This window comes from Pipistrellus hanaki (genome assembly GCF_964339955.1).
Source record: "Pipistrellus hanaki genome assembly, chromosome: 2".
NCBI lineage: Eukaryota > Metazoa > Chordata > Mammalia > Chiroptera > Vespertilionidae > Pipistrellus > Pipistrellus hanaki.
Genome location: NC_140504.1, coordinates 172,728,259 through 172,749,969, shown reverse-complemented (window position 1 = coordinate 172,749,969; position 21,711 = coordinate 172,728,259). Strand labels below are relative to the sequence as shown.

At 47.3% G+C, this 21,711-nt stretch overlaps 1 protein-coding gene across 1 annotated transcript in view; it reads right to left on the bottom strand.

Moving 5' to 3' along the window:
- CFAP57 (cilia and flagella associated protein 57) overlaps positions 1–21,711 on the bottom strand; it is a 55,073-nt gene that overhangs the window by 16,380 nt on the left and 16,982 nt on the right. The window contains exons 10-19 of the mRNA XM_084874754.1: positions 19,012–19,224; positions 16,525–16,698; positions 13,302–13,463; positions 12,896–13,051; positions 11,252–11,345; positions 10,430–10,620; positions 7,438–7,611; positions 6,284–6,442; positions 3,866–4,009; positions 791–907 (exon numbers count right to left, since the gene is read on the bottom strand). Coding sequence (XP_084730880.1) covers positions 791–907; positions 3,866–4,009; positions 6,284–6,442; positions 7,438–7,611; positions 10,430–10,620; positions 11,252–11,345; positions 12,896–13,051; positions 13,302–13,463; positions 16,525–16,698; positions 19,012–19,224 — 1,584 coding nt within the window. The remainder of the gene's footprint in view (positions 1–790; positions 908–3,865; positions 4,010–6,283; positions 6,443–7,437; positions 7,612–10,429; positions 10,621–11,251; positions 11,346–12,895; positions 13,052–13,301; positions 13,464–16,524; positions 16,699–19,011; positions 19,225–21,711) is intronic.

The following is a 21,711-nucleotide window of genomic DNA, read 5'->3' as shown; positions in this document are numbered from 1 at the left end:
CTGACATAGCGAGTCCCTCCTTTCTCCTGGCCCCCATGGCCCTTTATTCACATTCCACGATTTTCCGCTGTGCGTTATAACTCTTAAGCACATGCCACAAATCACCTGTCAACCTGTTCAGTTTGTGAAGGGCAGGATCTGTGTCTGTTCATGTCGGTGGCTCTGTAGCAGCTTCTAGCATTACCTAGTACAGAGCCAGTACTCACTGTGGGGAATGGAAAAATCCAGTCCGATCCAAGCAGCACTGCAGGGTGCCCTGTGCCAGTGGGTGAAAGGGCAGCCAAGTCCTGGCCTAGGGCCAGGAGACCTGGCTCCCAGTATTGGCTCTCGGCTCTGTGTGAACTATGGGTGTCAGGTGAAGTTTCTTAACTTCCTAATCCTCCTGGCACTGTTTTCCTTATTTCTTACAAAGAGGGACTAGAATAGGTGATCTCTGAGATCCTCCCAGCTGCAGTGTTGATTTGATAGTCAAGGACATTAAGCACTGACTACAAATGACTCTGAGCATGCTCCTTCCCACGAGAAACAAGCCAACGCCGAGGGCATTCCCACGAAACTGTTCTCCCACCTCAGGTCACTTTACCCAAAGTCATTGTATAGTCTCAGGTGGGTTCAGTCATGTGAATTTGCAAGGGCCTGCGATCTGGCAGGGCTGTGAGCAAGGATGCAAGTTAAAATGGGAATGTGCCTTAGCAGTGGGCCGGCTCTGCCTCTTAGAAGCCAGCTGCCCATGGCAGGCTCCAGCCAGATCCTGAATCCAAGAACCGCCAGACGCTGAAAATCCTCACACCTTCTGTCTCTCTCTGCGCATCTCCTGATCCGTGGCTCGCAATTTCTGCCACAGCTCTGTGATGTTCAGCTCCAGCTGCGTGTTCTGCTTAAAGAAACGCTCCAGTTCAGATTCCATCTGTAGAGTACAAGGAACAGAGTCGAGAATAAGAAAGGGAGAGAATGAAAATTAGGTTTGAACCGAAGTCTTCCCGTGGGAATGTCTCCCCTGATATCCAGGACGTGTCTTTTCTAGCGCCCACCTGTCCTCTGGAGCTGAACCTTTCTTCTTGTCCTACCAGGTCTGGCTCAGTGGATTGAGCCTCAGCCTTCGGATTAAAAGTCCCGGGTTCGATTCTTGTCAAGGGCATATGCCCAGGTTGTGGGCTCAATCCCCAGTAGGGTGTGCAGGAAGCAGCCAATCAATGACTCTTTCTCATTGATGTTTCTATCTCCCTCTCCTTTCCTCTCCAAAATCAATAAAAATATTTTAAAACAAACAAAGAACTTTTCTTCTTACTCCTGGTCTCCTCTAAAGCCCCCACCCCCTGGGCTGACATGTTAACCCAGATCACGTGTTCTATAGCTGGGCCATGAATTTTCCCCTCTTAGTTGTCTGGTTACCTTCTTCGCTTACATTCCTTATAAACTGATAACTCTCAAGTTCTGGAACCTCAACTCCACCCGGAGGCAGGGTCCTACAAGGAAGCACCTTCCTTGCCTACCTTGTGACATTGTGTGAGTGAATCTTGACTCTCTGGGGCCACAACTCATCAGAATCAATTCTAAAGCAGAAAGTTTTGAGGACCATCAAGTAGGCATCCCCAGCCAAAGGCATAAGACAGGAAAGAGGAAGCTGAGGAGGAACCTCGGCCTCACCGCCCTGTTGAAAGGGTCTTAAAAAGTACAACTGAGGAGAGTGTCCCATCTTCAAAAGGAAAAGCAGACCCCACAGGGGCTTCTGAGAGATTTATTAGTTATTGCAGTTGCAGTGACCAAAGATGTGATTGACACCGGGAGCTTCTGATTAGAGTGAAGCCAGCAGTAGGGCTTCGCTCTAATCAAAAGGGAGAAGTGAAGGACCCTAGTGTTCAATAGAGAGGTTCGCTGTTTAGGAGGCTGGGACTTCACTGGGTTTGTTCATGGCTGGATGGAATAGTCCCTTGAGTCTATTTCGGGCCTGCTGCTCAGAAGGAGGTCTTCATGAGCCACACTCACGTTGTGAACACAAAAGGGCAGGTTTTAGAAGAACTTTATCCTCATTATTGAAAGCACTTTGTATAGACAGAGAAGCCCAAATGTGTCTCTGCACCCCCCCGCCCCCCCGCCCCCCCTGAGGTAATCCTCGAGGTCAAAGGACCTCACGGAAGGAGTCAGGCCAGCTATCAGCCTTGGCAGCAACTGGTACCAGGGTGGGGTAGGAGGGCCTCTGTTTGATCACTCCCCAGGTTCGGGCACATCCCCTGCCAAGAATCAATGCCATGGTTGGCGCAGTTACTGAAGGGAAATGAGTAAGCTCTCAGGTATGTTGGGGTGGGAAGTAACCAACTAAGTCTTAAATCCAGTTCACAAATATGGCAACGAGGAGGGAGAAATGGGCAGTGATCTCCAGGGCCTGCAGCACATTGATTCCAGGCAGGGGGACCTCAGCTCTCTCTTTCATATTCTCTGGCTACCGTTTTTGGGCCCTGAAAGCACTCAAGAATGGCAGGAGGCCCAGAGGCGGCAGTTCCCTGGTCAGCTGAGGACATCCTTCCTTATCCCAGAGGCCAGGGAGAAAGTCATTGCCAAAAGGACACACGTTCTCTGGACTGCCCTGGCCCTGGACTGATGCCATGCCTGGCTTCTTTCCTGGGCCTCCTAGAGAAAGGGTTTTGCTTTCTCCACCATAACTCTTGTGCATCCAATCCTAGTTAGGTCACCAATGCTCTCCGACGCCCTTTTACTTGCTATCCTTGTTCGGCACAATTAGAGAAAATGGAGGGGGAACAGGAGGTCATTTTGCAGAGAGTGGTCAGGAAAGGCTTTCTTGAAGAGGTGGCCTATAAGCTGAGACCTTGAAAGACGAAAAGAAGCCAGTCATGTGAAGACCTGGAACCTCTGAAACAGCATTGCAAAGGTCCCGAGATGGGAAAAGCTTGGCTTACCCTAAGAACTGTCAGAAAGTCTGTGGGCTGAAGAAGGGGAGGGAGCCTGGAGATGAGGCTGGAGAGGCAGGTAGAGGCCCCTGGGCCTCAGTAGGGAGCTCAGAGTTTATTCAGATGGGATGGGACTCCATTGTGGTTTGCTGTGGCCTCTATGTGGGAGTAGACTGGAGGCTGGAGTCAGGTCCAGACCAGAGATGACGAAGGCTTGGACCAGTGTGATGGCAGCAGAAAGGAGGAAGGATTGGATTTGAGGGATCTTTTGGAGATTGATCAGATAGGCCTTGGTGATGGTTGGATATAGGGGTCAAGGGAAGGGAAGGACCAAGACTTCTACACTTGTACCTTAAGCCCCTGGGAGGATCATGGGACACTTGTACCTCGCTGGACTCTCAGAAGCCCTCTTCCAGTTGCTCTTGTTTCTAATCTCCTAGCTACCTTCATCCTGTTTGCTTTTCAAAACACACACTTCATTATGCCACTCCCCTGCCCAAGAACCTGTGATGACTTCCCATTCCTATCAGATGAAGTCCAAACATGGCTTTACACAGGGCCCAAACCGACATTTCCAGTCTGAGAAGAAAATGTTGGAGGGGTGTACTTTCCCGTGCTCAAGGCTGGTGGCTGAGTACACATCGCCCCCTGGTGGCTAAAGGCCCCAAAGCCTCGGTTCCCTTGGCTTAGAGGGCCCAGAGCACGCACCTTGAGGTGCTGCTAGGGCCAAAGTCCACCCCCAGAACCTGCGAAAGCCAAATCCCAATGCATTTCGCTCTTGCACAACTGAACACCCGGTGGGGCCTTCTCTGTGGCACCCTCTGCACACCCGGGGAGCAAGGAGGGACTGCGAGGAGAGTTTTCTCCCGGTCCCTCCAGCCCGGCCAGGACAAGTTGGACAGGTGGCTATGGTTCGGGGGGGGGGGGGGGGGGGCAGGGTGTGGCAGATGCCTTCTCACCTCCTGAATCTGTTCCTTCATCACCTTGATCTCATTCTCTCGAGGTTCTATTTGCTTCTTTAGCTCCTTTATTTTGTAGTCGAGCACAAACTTGAATTTCTCTAGTTCTTGATTTTTCTTTTTCAGGTCATAAATTCGCTTCTCCTGCAGGTGAGTTGAGAGAAAAGCGAGGTGTCAGGAGACCCGGGATATGGGATCCTGTTAGGCAAAGAACATCCATCCTGTGCCCCCCCTGATTGAGGAGGCCACGGACAGCTCTCCTCGCTCGGGATACAAAGGCTGTGGCTCTCACTCCGTGGCTTCTGTGCCAGGACTGCGTGCATTCGCGCACTCACTCAAGTACAGGCTGTGGCCGACTGTTTCCCAAAGCTGGCCTCGAGAGCATTTATCGTCCCACATGTTCTTGTACAATACGACCTTATGCTCCTCCATTAGGAGGTAGGATCTGCACCTGGCTGGACTTGCTCGCTTGTAACCCACAGCGTGTAGATCACATGATGCTGTGTGGCTTCCCAGGCTAGGTCAGAAAAGGCCAAGCAGCTGCCATCGGTTCTCTGGGGGAGGCCATGTGCTAAGTGAGCAGCCCCACTGCACTGAGACCTCCAGGCTGGGGAACACATTAGGTGCTTTGGTGGATGGTCTCGACTGATCCCAGCCTCCCAGCTGTCCCGGTTGGGCATGAGGATGAAGAAGCCACCTTATATGCTGATCTTCCCACCCCAGCTGCTTGCGTCCCCCTGACTGAGGCCCCAGACCCTGAAGACAAAGACAAGCCATCATGTCTAATTCCAGGCCCACCGAATCTCTGAGCATAATAAAAGAGTTGTTGGCTTTTACCACCAAGTTTTGGGGTAATTTGTTGCAAGGAAACAGCCACCAAAATGTAGGTCTATTTATCCGTCAAACATTTACCAAATGAAGACCTTTTATTAAGGTCTGAGATACTAAACAAAAATATGACACATACCCTGCCCTTAAGGAGAAAACACTAGCTGGGAAGCAGGTGTATCAACCAACGTACCCTGCACGGTGACAGGTGTTGTAAAAGGAAGTGTGGAAGGTGCGTGTGTATTGAGGGTGCTGAAAATAAGGTGGTGGTTCATGGGGAAAGTGAAGAATGAGGCTGGTGGGAAGCAGGTGAAGGAGGCAAGGGTCTTGCGTGTTGGATAAAAAGTTCAGAATTTATCCAGGAGGCCAGGAGTTGGCAAACTACGGGCCTCAGATCAATTCTGACCCATTGTCTGTTTCCATAGTTTTACTGGAACATGGCTAAGCCCATTCATTTATGGATTGTTTGTGGCTGATTTGGATGGCAGGATTGAGTAGTGGTGACAGAGACTATACTGTCTGCAAAGAGTATACTATTGTACTTACTACTAGCCCTTTACAGAGAAAAGTTTGCTGACCCCTGCCATAGGCCAGGGGAGCTAGGGCAGAATCTTAAGAGGAAGAGTGGCATAATTACAGAGTGTGGTGGCAGGGAGGTGGGAAGAAAGGCCTTTAGACTTGGCAGGAGGCTGACGTACTTTTCTAGGTCAGAAGGCATTAACCTCTTTCTTGTCAACCCCTCACCCTCTTTGAGAATCTGAAGAGAGCTTTGAACCCTCCTCTAAAAAATGCCCAGATACAGACATAAACACATGTAGAAATTACATGCAGGAACTGTCATTTCATCCCATCAGATGCCCTGATGGGCCCCCATTTCACAGGTGAGAAAACCAAGGCTTAGAGAACTTGCTTAGGATCCCGTGGCTGATAATAGAAGAGCCTGTGTTGGGACCTAGCTAACTAGGCTAAAGCCCAGGCGTTCTCAAACATTTGATAGTAATGGTAGACCCTGGATTTGCCCAGGAGGATGATGATATAAAATCGGGAGGATACTGAGGTGGTATGTTTTACAAAATATAATGGGTCTGTCTTCTAAGTGTTTTGTGAGAGAGGGTATCCTAAAATGTGATTCAAGTCTTCCGGGGTGCCCAGCAATTATGGGGCCAACACCAGGGAGTTCCTCTCTGACCAGGGGCTCCAAGTGGGCAATGGGGTGAGCTGCCCCCAGTCCATGGGGATGGCCCTGTTAGGATACCTGGAGCAGTGGAGAGCAGGGCCTTGCAGTCAGCTGACTCAGATTCTTATCCCAAGTCTGTCAGCTACTAGATGTATGGTCTTGGGCAAGGTACTTAACCACTTGGAACTCAGTTTCCTGAGCTTTACAACAGGGTTGCTCATGGCTCCTGGGGTTGCTGGGAGAATTCAATGTGATGCGTTTATAGCAATTAGCCGAGTGCTAAGCACACAGTAGGCACTTTACTGACTGCTTATCCCTCATCAAGTTAAATAAATATGTTCTCCTGGACTCTGTCCTCATTGACAGGGTCCATCTAGGCTGCAGTTGAGGGCGGCCAGGAGAGGAGCCTTCACCTTATCTTGAATCGTCTCATCTCTTTCCTGGATCTCCCGTTTGAGGCCCAGGATGTCCTTCTCCAGGGACTTAATGACTCCTTGCAGCTTCAGCTGCTCTCCCTTCAGGCTCTCGATGTCATTGGCTCGCTCTTCAATCTCCTTCTGCAGGCTGCTGAACTAAAGATACAAATGGCAGCAACAAAGACATCAACGGCTTTGAGCTGTCTCCATTCCTCCCAACTGTCTGTGAATGTAAAGAGCTCCCCATCAGATTTGGGGACAGTCTGGAATTTCCCAGGCCGAGCGGAGGATGTAGCGTTCTGTCTGATAAGATCCAGTTCCATCCCTTTATGCGAGGATGGACTGTCTTCATTGGGAGGCTCTGGAGACCAGCCCCCCTGAGTGGAAACCATAGTTTTCCATGGCCACACCGGCCTTGAAAGGTTGGAATCCATGCCTCATTGGGGTCACAAAGATTGGGCCTTAACTGGTAAGTCTTCTTAGCCATGTCCAAGAAGGAAGACATGATGGTCCCCAGACTGAGTAGTACTAGTGTAATTTCTAATAGGAAGGAACACAGGCTTGCTTACTAATCTTCTCTATCACTACACATTTTGGGAAAACTGGCAATTCTATGAGGATCTATAAGTTGAATCCCTCCTAACCCCAACCATTAGTGGCTAAACACATTGGCCATGCCCTGTAAACTAAGCACCCTACATCCCCAAGCCTTCTCCCACCCATGGAGTCTAAACTGGAGCCACCCAGGACTCCCTGCACCAAGAGCCCGAGGACTTCTCCACGTGAATGCCAGCCGTCTCACCTCCACAAGACCTCATTTCCATTCCTACCAAGGGGTTAGCTCTGATGACTAAATCCTACTGGCCAATAGATGAACGCCCCGAGCGCGCCCATCAGTGCCACCGTGAACCTCACTGTCCCTGAGAAGAGAAGGGAGGCCCCGATGATTACCCCTTTGGAGGACGTGGTAAGGATCTGTCTGCGCAATGGAGAGCCGAGAGAACCCGGACACCAGGCCACGCTCCTTTCCTAACCCACTTGCTGGAGGTGAGGCCCTCCAGGCAGGCTTCACTGCTGTCTACCCGCCGCCCCTCGCTTTCCCTGCAGTGCTGCCCTTGCCCCCGCCAGGCCTCTGAGGGAACAGCCCGTACCTTCTTCCTCATGATGCCTGTTTCCCCTTTGAGCCGAAGGTTTGACTCCTTTTCATCCCTAAGCTTTTTCTCATACTTGGTTTTGATATCTTGGATTTCTCGGTCTTCGTCTTCTTCAATTTGTTTCTTGGTCTCTTCAAACTCCCGAAGCTGCTGCCTGACATCTTCCTGAGCCTGGTTCAGAGAGAGGGAGAGAGTGTGTTTGGGGAGAAGGGGCGCAGGACACCTTGTGCTAAGACGGCCTGGGGCGAGATGAGCACAGGGGCCCCGCGTGGGGAATGGGAGACTGAGGTTATTATAGAAATGGAAACGGAGGCTATGGGTCCCTTGATGCTTCCACATTCTTCCTGTCTGTCCTACTTTCCTTTCTTTTCCTACCAGATTAGATCTCAGGCCCCATCACTTCAACCACTGTCTTACCAACACCCCCAACCCTCTTCTACTTCTAGCCTTCACATGGACACACAGGCCTCCTCTGCCTTTCCTTCTCTGAACTTGGGACACTTGTGAAATTATCTGATTGTCTCTCTCATTAGATATACACTGAGTGGCCAGATTATTATGATTTCTGAACGCATAATAATCTGGCCACTCAGTGTACTTCTCTTGAGTACCTCATTTATTTGATATCAAAGAGACCATAAATCATACACCTGATCAGTTTTCCCCTTTGCACTGGCTGATAGAAAGCTTAGGGCAAATAAGATCAAAAAAAATTTTGATCTCCATCAAAAATCTAGAATACTTTTGGTACCCATTTGAGACACAAATACACTGAGTGGCCAGATTATTATGCGTTCAGAGATCATAATAATTTGGCCACTCAGTATAAATTCCCTGTTGATCATGTCCACCATTGAACTCCCAGTGTATAACACATACCACCAGCACACAGCAGGTTTGCAGAAAATGCCTGAATGAATGAGTGAACCTTTAATTCTGCCCCCCCACCCCCCTGCGCAGATCCTAATCCAGTTAACCCTGATCTTTCACCTCCCATATGGTTCTTGAATCCATCCATTTCCCTTTATGCCTCCACCACTGCCCAACCCACTTGCCTGGATTGCTGTCTCAGACTCCTAACCAGTCTCCCATCTCCAGTCATGCCTCCCTCCCATCTGTTCCCACTCTCTACTCACAGAGAGCTTTCCAACTCACACACCTGATCATGCTACCTCCAACTTGAAAGCCTTCCATGGCTCACCTTGTCCTCAGAATAGAATCCAGACTCTTGAGGTGGGTCTATAAGACTGTGCATGAGTTATAGCACCAGCTCACCTCTCAGCCTCAGCTCACACTCCTGCTCCAAGCTCTAGCCAGAGTAAACTAACTTCAGTTCCCCCAAACATGCATGTTCCTCAGCTGCTGGGCTTGGCACACGCTGTCCCTGTTTTCAGCCCTCTTCCCGTGACTCTCTCCTAGCTTTTGGCTCAGCCATCATTTCTTGCCACTCTGCCATCACTTGGTTATATTGGAATTGCCTGATGACAGAGTCCTGCACTGGAATGGAAGCTCCTCAATGGCAGAACCACATCTCTCTGCTCACCGCTGTGAACACCCAGCACAGCATTAGGTTCATAATTGGTGCTAAATGAGTAAAATCCCAGAGAGTTCAGATGCTGGGAAAACGAGCTCTACCTGGTGGAGTTTGGCAAGTGACTAGGGCATGACTCCTTGTTGCCCACTGCCATCAAGTGGTGGAAATTTCCGATTATATCAGAATCGACTGCTTTCCTCCCAGGCCGATCCTGGCACTCACTCTCCCAGGCTGCATGTGCCATCCCTGGATAGTGCTTCCAGGGTTGAGAGAGACAAGATGATTTGAAAACTGGGCTCAATGGCCTCCTGAGAAAGGCTTCTCTTTGCCCATTGCATGTTACTGCACCCCTGCCAGACAGAAGCCTGGCAGGGCCAGCTCTGCCTGAAGCCTTATGTGGCCCACAAACACCTGCTCTTTTTCTGGTAGATGTTGCTAAGGCATCAAAGCAGCCCAGCCAGGCCAGTTAAGATGGTGTGCCAGGTGGAGGCTCCTAGGAAAGTTCTGAGTTGAAATCTTATTGACTCAAAAGAAGAAATGCATTGTGATCAGTGTGGGAGGGGCTAGGAGGAAGGCCAGCCTCTCTTCCCTCTGGCGTGGATTCAATATCCCTAGAGGCAGCTATCTGACTCGTTCTCTTCAAAAATTACTCCATACCTCAGGACTCTCCTGCCCCTCACTCTCAGCACACCACCTGCCACCATTTCATGCCAAAAGGAGGCCATCTGGCCTCTCTCGATTTTCTCTTCATTTTGGGAAACTAGGTATTTTAGCAACCCACAGTGCCTGAGCATCTACCCCATTGCTCTGCCCGGGTGCCCTTTGCTCCTGGGTTTCCCAGACTTCTGGTCATGCTAACTCACATCCCCCCTGGATCTTGTGACCTCCTGTGATCCTTCCCTGACCTCCCAGCATGGTCAGTGCCCTTCATCTGTGTGCTCACCTTTATGAGTGGCCACCTCCCTCGCCCAGCTGAGAACCAGGTCTCATGTTTTATTTTTCTTGGTCACCCAGCACTCAGGCTGGTAACCAATAAGACACTCTTTGTCTTTGCTAGGCCAGCAAAGGAATGATTTCATTTTGTAAGACACAGAAGTTATTAAGGGGCTTCAGACAGCCACCTTCCCCATCATTCCGGGCCCTTGTTCCTCTCCAGGTTCTTTAAGCTTCTTCTAGAAAGGTGCCCCCAATTCTTAAGGCTTGAGGGTACAGCTAAGATAGAAATAGGCATGCAACTTAGTCTGTCCAAGGCAGCTTAGTCTCAAAACCAGAGCTCAGTGAGTCCCCTGGTCTACAGACAACAAATGTATGAAACAGAGGTCGAAGGGCACACACGCTGAGAGGAAGTTGGGGGAGGAGGTCAGGTGAAGTTCCCCACAGCTCTTGGGTTGTTCAGAGGCCGGGCCTGCAGGCCATGCTGTGGGAGGGAGGCACAGCGTGGCTTCCTGTGAGTACCTCTTCCAGAAGGCCGGTTTTCTCCTGTAGTTTGGCCTCGTAAAACTCCGTCAGCTCCTCCAGGGCCTGGCTCTTGGTCTCATCGTTATCCCGAAGCTGTTTTTCATACTCCTCCTGCATCCTTTGGGACTTGAGCTGCAATTCCTGGTACTTCTCATATTCCAGAAGCAACTTCTGGTTGTTGCAACATTCTGAAGAGAAGCAAGGAAGGTATTTAAGGTGAGACAGTGGCACCAACTGCAGGGACACCTAGGAGCCCTGGGTGCTTTCCACCTGCTTCCAGCACCAGCTACTGACTTCATTTTGTAAGACATGGGGGTTTGCTAGAACATCTGCCTCAAAGCCAAGATCCAGAGCCTGCCTGTCTTCCTCTCTTGACTACAATTCCAGCGTCTCATCAGACAGCCACCCTCTACCCCCTTTGCTGCCTAGGTTTTGAGGAAAGTGCAGATGGGATGCTTGGGGGTTCAGGGCTAAGAAGAAATGTTTACTACCTACTTTGAGTGTGCAAAATATAGTATCCTCATTTTACAGAGGAGTAACTGAGGTCTGGTGAGGTTAGGTGACTCCCAGTAAGAACATGGTGAGTCTGGGACAGTAGATCAGGCTCTAAACCTGCACCTTTCCGTATCTCCTACTGGCCTGTGTTTAATCTGTGTTTAATGGATGAGTAAAATACACAGGAGTAAAACCATGGTGAGTTCCAGGGGATAAAGGCAGCCTGTTTATAGACAAAGCCTCACCATCCAGGACTTCTGCCGGGTCTGGGGACTCTCAGACATCTGCTACCTTCTGCCCACGTGGCCTCCACTGTGGACTCACCCAGGTCCTGCAGTTCCCGCGTTTGTCTGTCCAGGAGGTCATCCATGCGTTCCCGATGAAATACATCCTGCTTTTCTTTTTCTGTTCTTAATACCTACAACACAGGGTCAAATGTTCTTGTTGCTACGCATCTGCTGAAAGCACTGCTGAGGTGAGAACACATTTTACCAGTGACGTCCACCTTCACTCACAAACATTTCCCAAGCCCGTGTTTTGTTCTAAGCACTGCTCTATGAGCAGCAACCAAGCTATCCCTTTTTATTTACATTCTGCTCTGAAAGTTCTATACTTTCACTATATGCTTCTACTAAGCAGGTCTTAATGAGTTCAGTTTTGGACATGCAGCAAATGCATTTTGGGGTGAAAAAGGTAAGGATTCAATGGAATTCTGTTGTCAGCACATCCTATATAATAAAAGCCTAATATGCATAATATGCAAATCGACTGAACAGCAAAACCACTGGTCGCTATAACATGCACTGACCACCAGGGGGCAGACGCTCAAAGCAGGGGCTGCCCCTGATGGTCAGTGAGCTCCCACAGTGGGTGCGCTGCTCAGCCAGGAGCCGTGCTCCCAGCAGTGGTGGCGGAAGCTTCTCCCACCTCTGCTGTAGGCAGGCAGTAAGGAGTGAGTGGCCCTGGACTGTGAGAGCCCTGGACTGAGAGAGGGATGTCTGACTGCCAGCAGGCAGGCATCCCCCAAAGGGTACCGGACTAGGAGAGTGCACAGGCCAGGCTGAGGGAACTTCCCCGCTCCAGTGCATGAATCTCGTGCATTAATCTCGTGCACAAGGCCTCTAGTTTTTAAACAAAATCCTTGGATATGTTAATGTGTCAGCGACTAAGGAAGTGTTTCCTTTCACAGAGCAGGAAGCTCCTCACAGGTAGGGGAGGTGCCATCTCCAGCACCTAAGCTTGTGCTTAGCTCATGGAGGGTACCAAATCAGTGTGCTGACCAACTGAATGAAATAATAAAATCAACAGCCAGATTTGTGGGTTGTGTGTGTGGGTGGTTTTTTTTGTTTGTTTTTTTGGGGTTTTTTGCCAATCTGTGTGACCCAGAGAGATAACTTAAAATAACAAATATCCCTTGACTTTTGGGTGAAGGGCCAGACAGATTAGTGCAGAACAAAGAAATTATACTGAAGAGTCCTGGACCAAATATAACCAGAGGAAGACCATTTGGACTAATTTTATTTAACCTACTGATAATCCGGAGATCAGTACTCTGCTAGCTTTTTTCTTTCTATACTTACTTTTTCTTGTGACCTTTTTATTTTATTTTAAAATAAGTTTCTCTTGGTCATAAAGGTAATATATTCTCATTGAGGAGAATTTGGAAATTATATAAAAGTATAAAGATCATTTAAATTACTCATAATTCCAATTTCCAGAGATAATCACACCATTAACTATCTTTTTTAAAAAATTGTTCCATGTATATTTATTTTATTTAACACTAGTCACTATAGAGTTTTTATATTTTGTTTTTCACTTAGCACTTTGTCGTAATCGCTATGCTTTCAAATCACACATTGTCATGGATCTTATTGTATGAGCATATACCAGTTCTATCTTGAGTACATGGAAGTGAAAAGAAGATTTCTTAATATTTGAGGTTGCTGGTTTTGTCTTTAAACAGACCTGGTTTTTCGTTTTCAAGGACTCCATTTCCTGGATGAACTTGTCTGTTAGCTCCTTAATCTTCTCAGAATAGTTCATGTCCTTTAGTCGCAATTGATACTCATTCTCCATTTTTAATTCTTCCACACGAGTCTTCAGCTCCAACATGACCTGAGCCTTTGGAAGGACACAGGATCAAAAACACTGACAGTGAGAGTGATGATCATGTGGTGGAATGACAGGCAGGTATGGTGGGAACAGACCAAGGGCCAGTGCGGAGGGCAGCATGGCCATGTGGGCAGAGAATGTGCAGTGGGCTCTGGGCACAGGTGCAGCCAGCTGTAAAGGGCCTCGAATGCCAGCCCAGGAGTTTGGACGCAATCCGCAAGGAATTCCCACATCCCTCTTCATCAGATCCAATTCTTACCTTCTCCTCCATGTCTGTTTTAGTAACGAGCACCTCTTCGGCAAAGCCCACCTCCCTCTCTCGCTTTATTCCCCGACCATCCTTATCGAAGACCTTCCAGGTGAACAGGCAGCCATCCTCGGAGACCGTCAGCAGGAACTGGTCATCGAAGGTGAGAAACATCTGAGCAAAAGACCATGAAGAGGAGGCTCTCTGAGGCCCTGGATGACAGGACTGGCTACTGTGCCAGGCCTCCCCCCATGCAAGCCCAGGCACAGCTCACGGGGAGAAAAATGCAATGCTGAGTAAGAACCTATGACACAGAAGCCCTCATGGGTTCCTGATAATTAATAAAAGAAGTAAGACTAGATCTCTGTAGATTTGAAATTTTAAGAGTCAGTTATTATCTAGACCTGTGGCTTGCGAGCCACATGCGGCTCTTTGGCCCCTTGAATGTGGCTCTTCCACAAAACGCCACGGCCTGGGTGAGTCTATTTTGAAGAAGTGGCATTAGAAGAAGTTTAAGTTTAAAAATTTTGGCTCTCAAAATAAATTTCAATCGTTGTACTGTTGATATTTGGCTCTGTTGACTAATGAGTTCCCGACCACTGATCTAGACTATACAAAGAACTCTCAATACTCAACAGTAAAAAGCCCAAACAACCCAACTAGAAAATGGGCAAAAGATATGGAGACATTTTACAGAAGAGAATGTACAGATGGCAAATAAGGACACAAAAAGATATTCAACAGTATTAGCCATCAGGGAACTGCAAGTGAAGACCATGATGAGATATCATCACACATCCATTAGAACAGCTAAACTACAAACAGTGACAACACCAAATGCTGGCAGTGATGTGGAGAAACTGACTCTCCCGTGCACTGCTGGTGGGATTGGAAAATAGCTGACAGGCTCTTAAAAAATTAAACGTATATTTACAATATGACCCAGCAATGTTACTCCTGGGCATTTATCCCAGAAAAAATGAAAACTTAAGTCCACACAAAAGCTTGTACATAATAGTCCAGACAACTTTATTTGTAGTAGCCCAAAGCTGGGAGAAATAAAACTGTCCTACAATAGATGATGGCTGGGAAAACTATGGCAAAGCCTTACCGTGGAACGCCGCTCGGAGTGAGAAGGAATAAACTATCGAGACATGAAATACCTTAGAGGGATCTTAAGGACATTAGGCTGAGAGGGGAAAAGCCACTCTAAGAAGGCCACATACATGTGATTCCATTTATGTAACATTCCCAAGATGACCAATGTTAGAAATGGAAAACAAATGAGTGGCTGTCAAGGACTAGGTTGGGGGTGGGAGGGGGCTGGGTGACTATAAAAGGGCAGCATGAGGGAGCTCTTTGTGATGGTGGCATAGTTCTGTGTCTTGATTGCAGTAGTGGGTATGCAGATCTATGCATGAGATAAAACGGTAGAGACTTACATACACATATCGCCCCAATGTCAAGTTTCTGGTTTGGTATTGTGCTATAGTCAGTTTAGATGTAACTACTAGGGGAAACTGGGTGAAGGGTACACAGGACCTCTATGCAGTCTTTAAAATTTCCTGTGAATCTATTACTATCCTATATAATAATAGAGGAACATGCAAATTGTCTGGGATGCCATAACATCACGACTGCTCAGCAGGCAGCATGCACAACAGGTATGCATGGGCGGAGCCTTGGGGGTGGGGCAATTGGGGGTGGTTAGGTAGGTGCATATAGAGGGAGGCCTCCTCTACGGGCCCACCCCCAGTCTCTCCTGGCTCGGGCCTACTTCTTTGGGGCAATCCATTTAGGAGCCCCGGATGGGTGGGCGGGGCCTACCTCTTTGGGGCAATGGATCACAGGACTCCCACACTGTGACAGGGCACAGGCCAGGCTGGGGGATCCTCCGTTCCTCCTCCCCCTTCCCCCCGCCGAGTGCATGCACTTTGTGCACCAGGCCACTAGTTTCAAAATAAGACACACACAAAAAAAGAGCCAACTATGAAAATATCTTCCCATAATTAGTAGGGATGTCAAAAACCTTAAAAATGGCCATGTTCTTGCCCTCAGGAATTCTAGGGATTTAGCCTCAGGAAATAATCAGAGATGCCCTTGAAATCTGTAGACTAGGACACTCACTAGCATTTATAAGGTAACTTAAATACCCAGTTATAAGAGAAGAATTAAATAAGTTATGGTTCATCACATGAAAAAATATTTGTGTAGCTACTAAAATCATGCTTTTGAGAACAATTCAAATACTGAATATGGCAAAGTGCTTATAATAGCATTAAGTTTTTTAAAAAGGCTAAAAAAGAGTGTATATATAGTATAAACTCAATTTTTGTAACACACACACACTGTATGCATAAAAGAGTAGACGTTTCCAATGCACCCAATTATTAACGATGATATTATTATGAGGATTTTTATTTCTAAAGTAAACATGCATCGCTTTTATAATCAGAAAACTAAACATCTTATCCATAAAACTTAGTAGATCTGAAGAGAAGCTGGGAGGGACTATGTCATAGGAATTTGCTTTGGAACAAGAACTGACTCAATACAGGAATATTTCAGTTTATAATGAAAAATCCTTTCCTAATAGTGTCTAAGGCGAGCCAATAGAATGTGGGACCTAATAAAAAGCCTCAGGTGTTGATGGCATTCAATCTGGAGTAAGAGGGGGTCAGGGGAGGAGCTGCACATTCTCCCAGTGCCTGTTCTTCAGAACTCCATGTAAATAGAAACACTGCTATTTTAGAAGGGAGAATGAAGGGACAATTTACACATGTGTGCTCATGTTGTTACCCCCAGGAAGGTCTCAGGGTGGGGGAGGGCTCATCTCCTTTTAGTCCAGGGCACTTCTGTGGAGGAGATGGAGAGCTGTGATCAGCCAACACTCAGAGCTGGGAGGAATGCCCTAGTTGGGGAGGGGAGGTCTGGGCGAGACACCTCCAGCATCTCTCACACGGCCCTTTATTATCCATAAAATTGTGGTGAACAATCTGTGCATAAATCTTTAGGTGCATTCAATTATTTCCTAGGATAAATTTCTGTGATTAGGTTAAACAGAGAATATTAATAGCCGATAAGTGTCTATTGAATGGATGGCTATATGAATAAGTAAGAAGACAGGAAAGACACTGCGGTTGATGGGGTGAAGAAGGTATGTGGGGACAGGATCAAATGGACCTACTGACAGCTGGTTTGGGACTGGGCCCCTGAAGAGAGGGGATTCTCTCACCTTGGTGATAGGACCGCCATGGGCCTGGTAGTCATTGAACTCTTTTGGCAAAGGCAGAGGGTACTTCATTGCACGTATGGTTCCCACGGATGTACCCACAAATATCATGCGCCCCGAGTGAGACACAACGATGGCTGTGTAGACGACATCAAATGTTGGTATCTCCCGAAGGACCTAGAGGAAAGACAGCTCTGCTCAGTGTGAGGGGTGAGCCACGTCCCCAGGTTCCCAAGTCATTCTCTTCCTCTCCTCTAGTAGCAATGTTAGAGAAAGCTCTATATTTAAAAAACATATCTCTGCCCAACCAGAATGGCACAGTGGTTGAGCCTTGACCCATGAACCAGGAGGTCAAGGTTCAATTCCAGGTCAGAGCACCAGTTATGGGCTTAATCTCCAGTAGGGGGCATGCAAGAGGCAACTGATCAATATTCTCATCATTGATGTTTCTGTCTCTCTCTCCTTCTCCCTCCCTCTCTCTGAAACCAATAAAAACTTATTTTTTAAAAAATGTGTTGCCCTAATCAGTTTGGCTCAGTGCATAGAGCATCAGCCTGCAGACCAAATGGTCCCAGGTTTGGTCCCGTCAAGGGCATGTACCTGGGTTGCAGATTCCTCCCTGGCCAGGGTCCTGGTCAGGACACGTGCAGGAGGCAACCAATTGATGTGTTTCTCTCACATTGCTGTTTCTTTGTCTTTCCCTCTCTTTTCCATTCTCTCTAAAAATCAATGGAAAAAAATATCGAGGATTTAAATAAAAGGGTCTCCTATTTCTGATAGCATCTGCAATAGTGCTCAGCACATAAAAGGCACAAACTAAATAGTTCTTGGCTGCTTGGTTGATAATAAACAGTTCTTCAAGTTAGGAATAACACTAATAAAGAGAAACTTTCAAACAGCACCTGCTAGGTGCCAAGCATCATTCTATGGCTTTTATATGTTGTAACTCATTAAATCCTAACAAAACCCCTTTGGTGGAGTAACTGTTACCCCTGAAATAGTCACAGAAATGGTAGGTTATTTGCCTCAACTCACCCACCTAGAAAGTGGCATGGGGTTCCAGAGTATTTGCCCTTGGCTGCTATATTACCATGCACCTCAAATGCAGAACAGGAAGTGGATCATAAATGCATTCAGCAAGCATTCATTCATGTCCATTCCATAAACAAAGCTATACTATCAAGGAACTCATTCCTGCACATATTAAATCACCCCCACACCCACTCACCCATGTGCCTATCCACTAGACATTGATCAAATGTTTGCATTGGGCCATGCAGTGGATGCTGGCTGGTAGGCATATCAAGAAGGGAGAACCAGGAGATAATAGATCAACCGAAGGACTTGTATACATGCATATAAGTACAACCAATGGACACAAAACTTTGGGGAAGGAGGGTATGTATGGGAGGGGGGGCAATGTTAAAATATGTACACAGATAATAATTTAATTTTAAAAAGTGTAAAAAAAAAAATAAAGAAGGGAGAACCATGGCTCTGCCCTCCCAGAGCTTTGCTCTGGTGCCGCACTGTGAAAGCCACCACAGAACCAGGACTAAGCTGTCTGGGGCGCAGTGGTGAGGCACCCTGCTCCAAGCTGTTTCGATCATGGGGAAACCTGCCTCAGGTCAGTTTGCTGCCGTGGTATCTCTGCCCTTCCCCAGATATCAGGACCCAGAGAGTGACGAGCACCAAAGGAAAGTGAGAGAAATCAGTGAAGACCAGCTGCCCTGGGCTCCTGGAGTAGGACACAGCCACACAAGTAGGAGGCGTCCTTGCTGGGCTCTTCTCTGCTCCCTCGGCTATTGGGAGCTGTTGCCACCATTTCAGAGCTGGGGAGTCTCAAATGAATATGGTGGCAAGCCTAGGTAACAGCAATAACTGCAGTTTTGCTTTTACCCCAGGAGAGTAAGTGCAGATCAAGAGTAAGGGTGCAGGTTCGAACTTCTGCAGAGCTCCATGCCTAGAGGGTGGAGAGAAGGTATAGACAGCAAGCAAAACACAAGTGGAAAAGGGTCCCACAGCCAAAGGCCGGTTTGGCTCAATGGATAGAGCATCGGCTTGGGGACTGAAAGGTCCCAGGTTCGATTCCGGTCAGGGGCATGTGCCTTGGTTGCGGGCATATTCCCAGTAGGGGGTGTGCAAGAGGCAGCTGATCGATGATTCTCTCTCATCGATGTTTCTAACTCTCTATCCCTCTCCCTTCCTCTCTGTACAAAATCAATAAAATATATTTAAAAAAAAAAAAAAAAGAAGAAGAAAAGGGTCCCACAATTTAGCTCAGTCAGGTAGGGCACTGGGCAGAAAACTCCTGAAGTAACAAGAACTGAGATGACTGAAAAGGAATGGGGAGCCAGGCGTGACTCCATGAAGAAGAGACCCTGTTCTCACAACCCTCCTTCTGCTGTAACGGTAGGGGCTGCCTCCAGCAGGTCAGTGCAGCAGCTCAGAGGCCGGCCAGAGGCAGGGGGCAGGGGCAGGCAGACTCACGGAAGAATCGGCGATCTCCTTGAGGGTATGGTCAGATCCAACAGCAAAGATAATTTTGCCATCAGGGGAGACGGTTACACAGTTGTAGCTGCAGGACTTGAGCACACACTCCGTCTCTCTCCTTCCTGTGGACAGATTCCATTCATACACAGCACCGTCTGTGCCACAAGAAATCAGTTTGCTGTCATCTGCATTCCACACAATGGAACGAATCTGCAGGGGATGAAGACATACCCAGTGAAGGGTCCACACACACACATGCACGGCCCTCACATGGAAGAGGCGGGTGAACTCTTCAGGTGTTCCATAGACTGAGGCAGAATGTCCTTTCCCGGTATGCACCCTCCAGCAAGCACAAAACAGATTATTAATTTTCTGTCTGCCAAGATGTTTGCAAAATATGGTAGATGAAATACTCCCATGTCCTTTTTACCTTAGAATGGCAAGACTAAATTGTGATGGTTCCTATAATGCTACAACTATTCAATTATGACTTTAATAAAACACTTTATTGGGGGAAAAATAATTATATATTCACAGGAAGTTACAAAAGTAGTATAAAGAGAAGTACCTCTGAAATAGCAGAGTAAGTCTCTTAGCTAATTTCCTCCTGCCCCCCCCTCCCCTCAAATAAGTTAACTGTTAAAAATAATACAAGTGATTATTTAAAGTCTCTGGAAATTGTCCTAAGGGCATAGAGCAAATGTAGAAACATTCATTCAAATAAACCTACTCAGCCTCAGTAAGAACAGAATCTGTGGCATTTGAGCCATGACCTGCTCCTTTACCTTCCTCTGCTCCAAGAATTTTATCGTTGTGCCCTCTGGGCAGGTGTGGCCAAAAGATGGGGCTCCCTCTCCCTCCAGCTCTCAGTCTTTGGCTATGGTGTCACCCTGGGAAGGGCAGACTGTTAGTGTTTCTTATCCCTACTCAGAAGCTCTATTCTAGGCAGGAATGGCCGAGAGACTGGTCTTCCTTCCCCCAGCCAGTCCCCACTGTTGGTGGAAGCTCTGCTCCAAGTGTGGGAGACCAAGAATATGGAGGGACTGAGGATGCTGGTTCCCAATCATGAGGGGAGAGCTAAAAAGACCAGGAGCTTTCATTCCTTCCCTCTGCAAGTGCCACTCAGACTGAAGGGGTCATTCCTGAAAAAGTAGAGCAGGGATTCTGCCCAGGGGATGGGCAGGCCATAAAACAAGAGCTCTCCACCTCTGCTTGAGGGGACTGCTTTGTTTGGAGCAAAGCACAGTGTACAGCGTCAAGTGACCATCTCCACAGTAACTTAGAGACCAATCCCACTGCAAAGCAGCTCTCAGTAACGCTCGTGTGTATAGCACTTCCATGGCTACAGTCAGTGGTCAGTTTTTAGTCTTTGCAGGACCTCTCTCTGACATTCCATGCCAGTGACCACTTTATGCTTTTGGAACTAGTTCCTTGGCCTCTTTGATACAAGTCCCTGATTCCAGGTTCTCTTTGTACCTTCATTTGAGTCTTTCTGTTCTTTTTAATAATCCTTTAAATGTTGGATATCTGTCTCTTGCCCAAGATTCTTCTCAGATTCCACACAGGCCCCTGGTGATCTAATCTACTCCACCCTAATACCCGGAATCTTAATTTTCGGCCTTGACTTCTTTCCTGACCTCAATACTTTCTGGACATGTCAAATATAATATGTCCAAATGAGACTTACTATCTTTTTTTTTCCCCCCTCTCTGTCCCTACTACTAAAGCCATGGTTTAGTTCCTAATTCATCTTTCACCCTCACTTCCTAGCTGGTCTCCATCATTCAACATTCCTCCTGCCAAGTCAATCTCAATGCCATCTGAAGAATTACCTATCTGAACCCATTACGTCCTTTCTTAAATCCTATCAGTTGTGTCTCATCACCTACAGACCAATGTCCAATTCCTTGGCCTGGCATACAACACTCTATGATACAGGCAATTTCTCCAGCTTTTTCTTCTATCACTCCTCAAGTATGCCCAATATGCCAGCCATAGAAATCACAAGCCACCACCCTATTTTATACTCCCATTCTATCATCTTTAACACGTCCTTGAGTCTAGAATGCCTTTCTTTTTATATTGCTTTTTCTCTCCAAATTCATCTGCTGAAATCTTCTTAGCCCTTTTAATCTTTGGTCCCTCCCTTTTCTTCATGCCCCATATCCACTCTGTCTTCATGAACTATTGGTTTTACTTCCTAAATATCTTTTGAATTCATCCACCTCCATCCTGGTCCAAAATACTATCTTCTATCATGTAGACATTCTTATTTCTTTAAATGCATTCTTTACTCTGTAGCCAAAGTAAGCTTTTAAAATAAAAATCTGGTCATATAATTCTCTATCCTGAGAGTCCTCAGTGATTTTGAGGAACAAGGATAAAGTATAAAAATCCTTAAATTCCTACAAGGTTCTATGTAGTTGGGACTCTGCTAACCTCTCCAGTCTCAGCTCACCCCAAGTTTTATCCTGATACCTATGTTCCAGCCCCACTGACATTTCAGTTCCTCTGACACACAGTGCAATCGCCCACCTCAGTGTCTTTGGAGCCCTATCTGCAATGACTATCCCACCAGCTCTGTGTCGTTAATCCCTACCCATTCCTTTAGGACCAAGCCTCTGTGAACACCAAATTTCCTTCATTATGCCAACTCCTTCATTATTTCCTCTCATAACACCTCATGTTTTCCTTTCA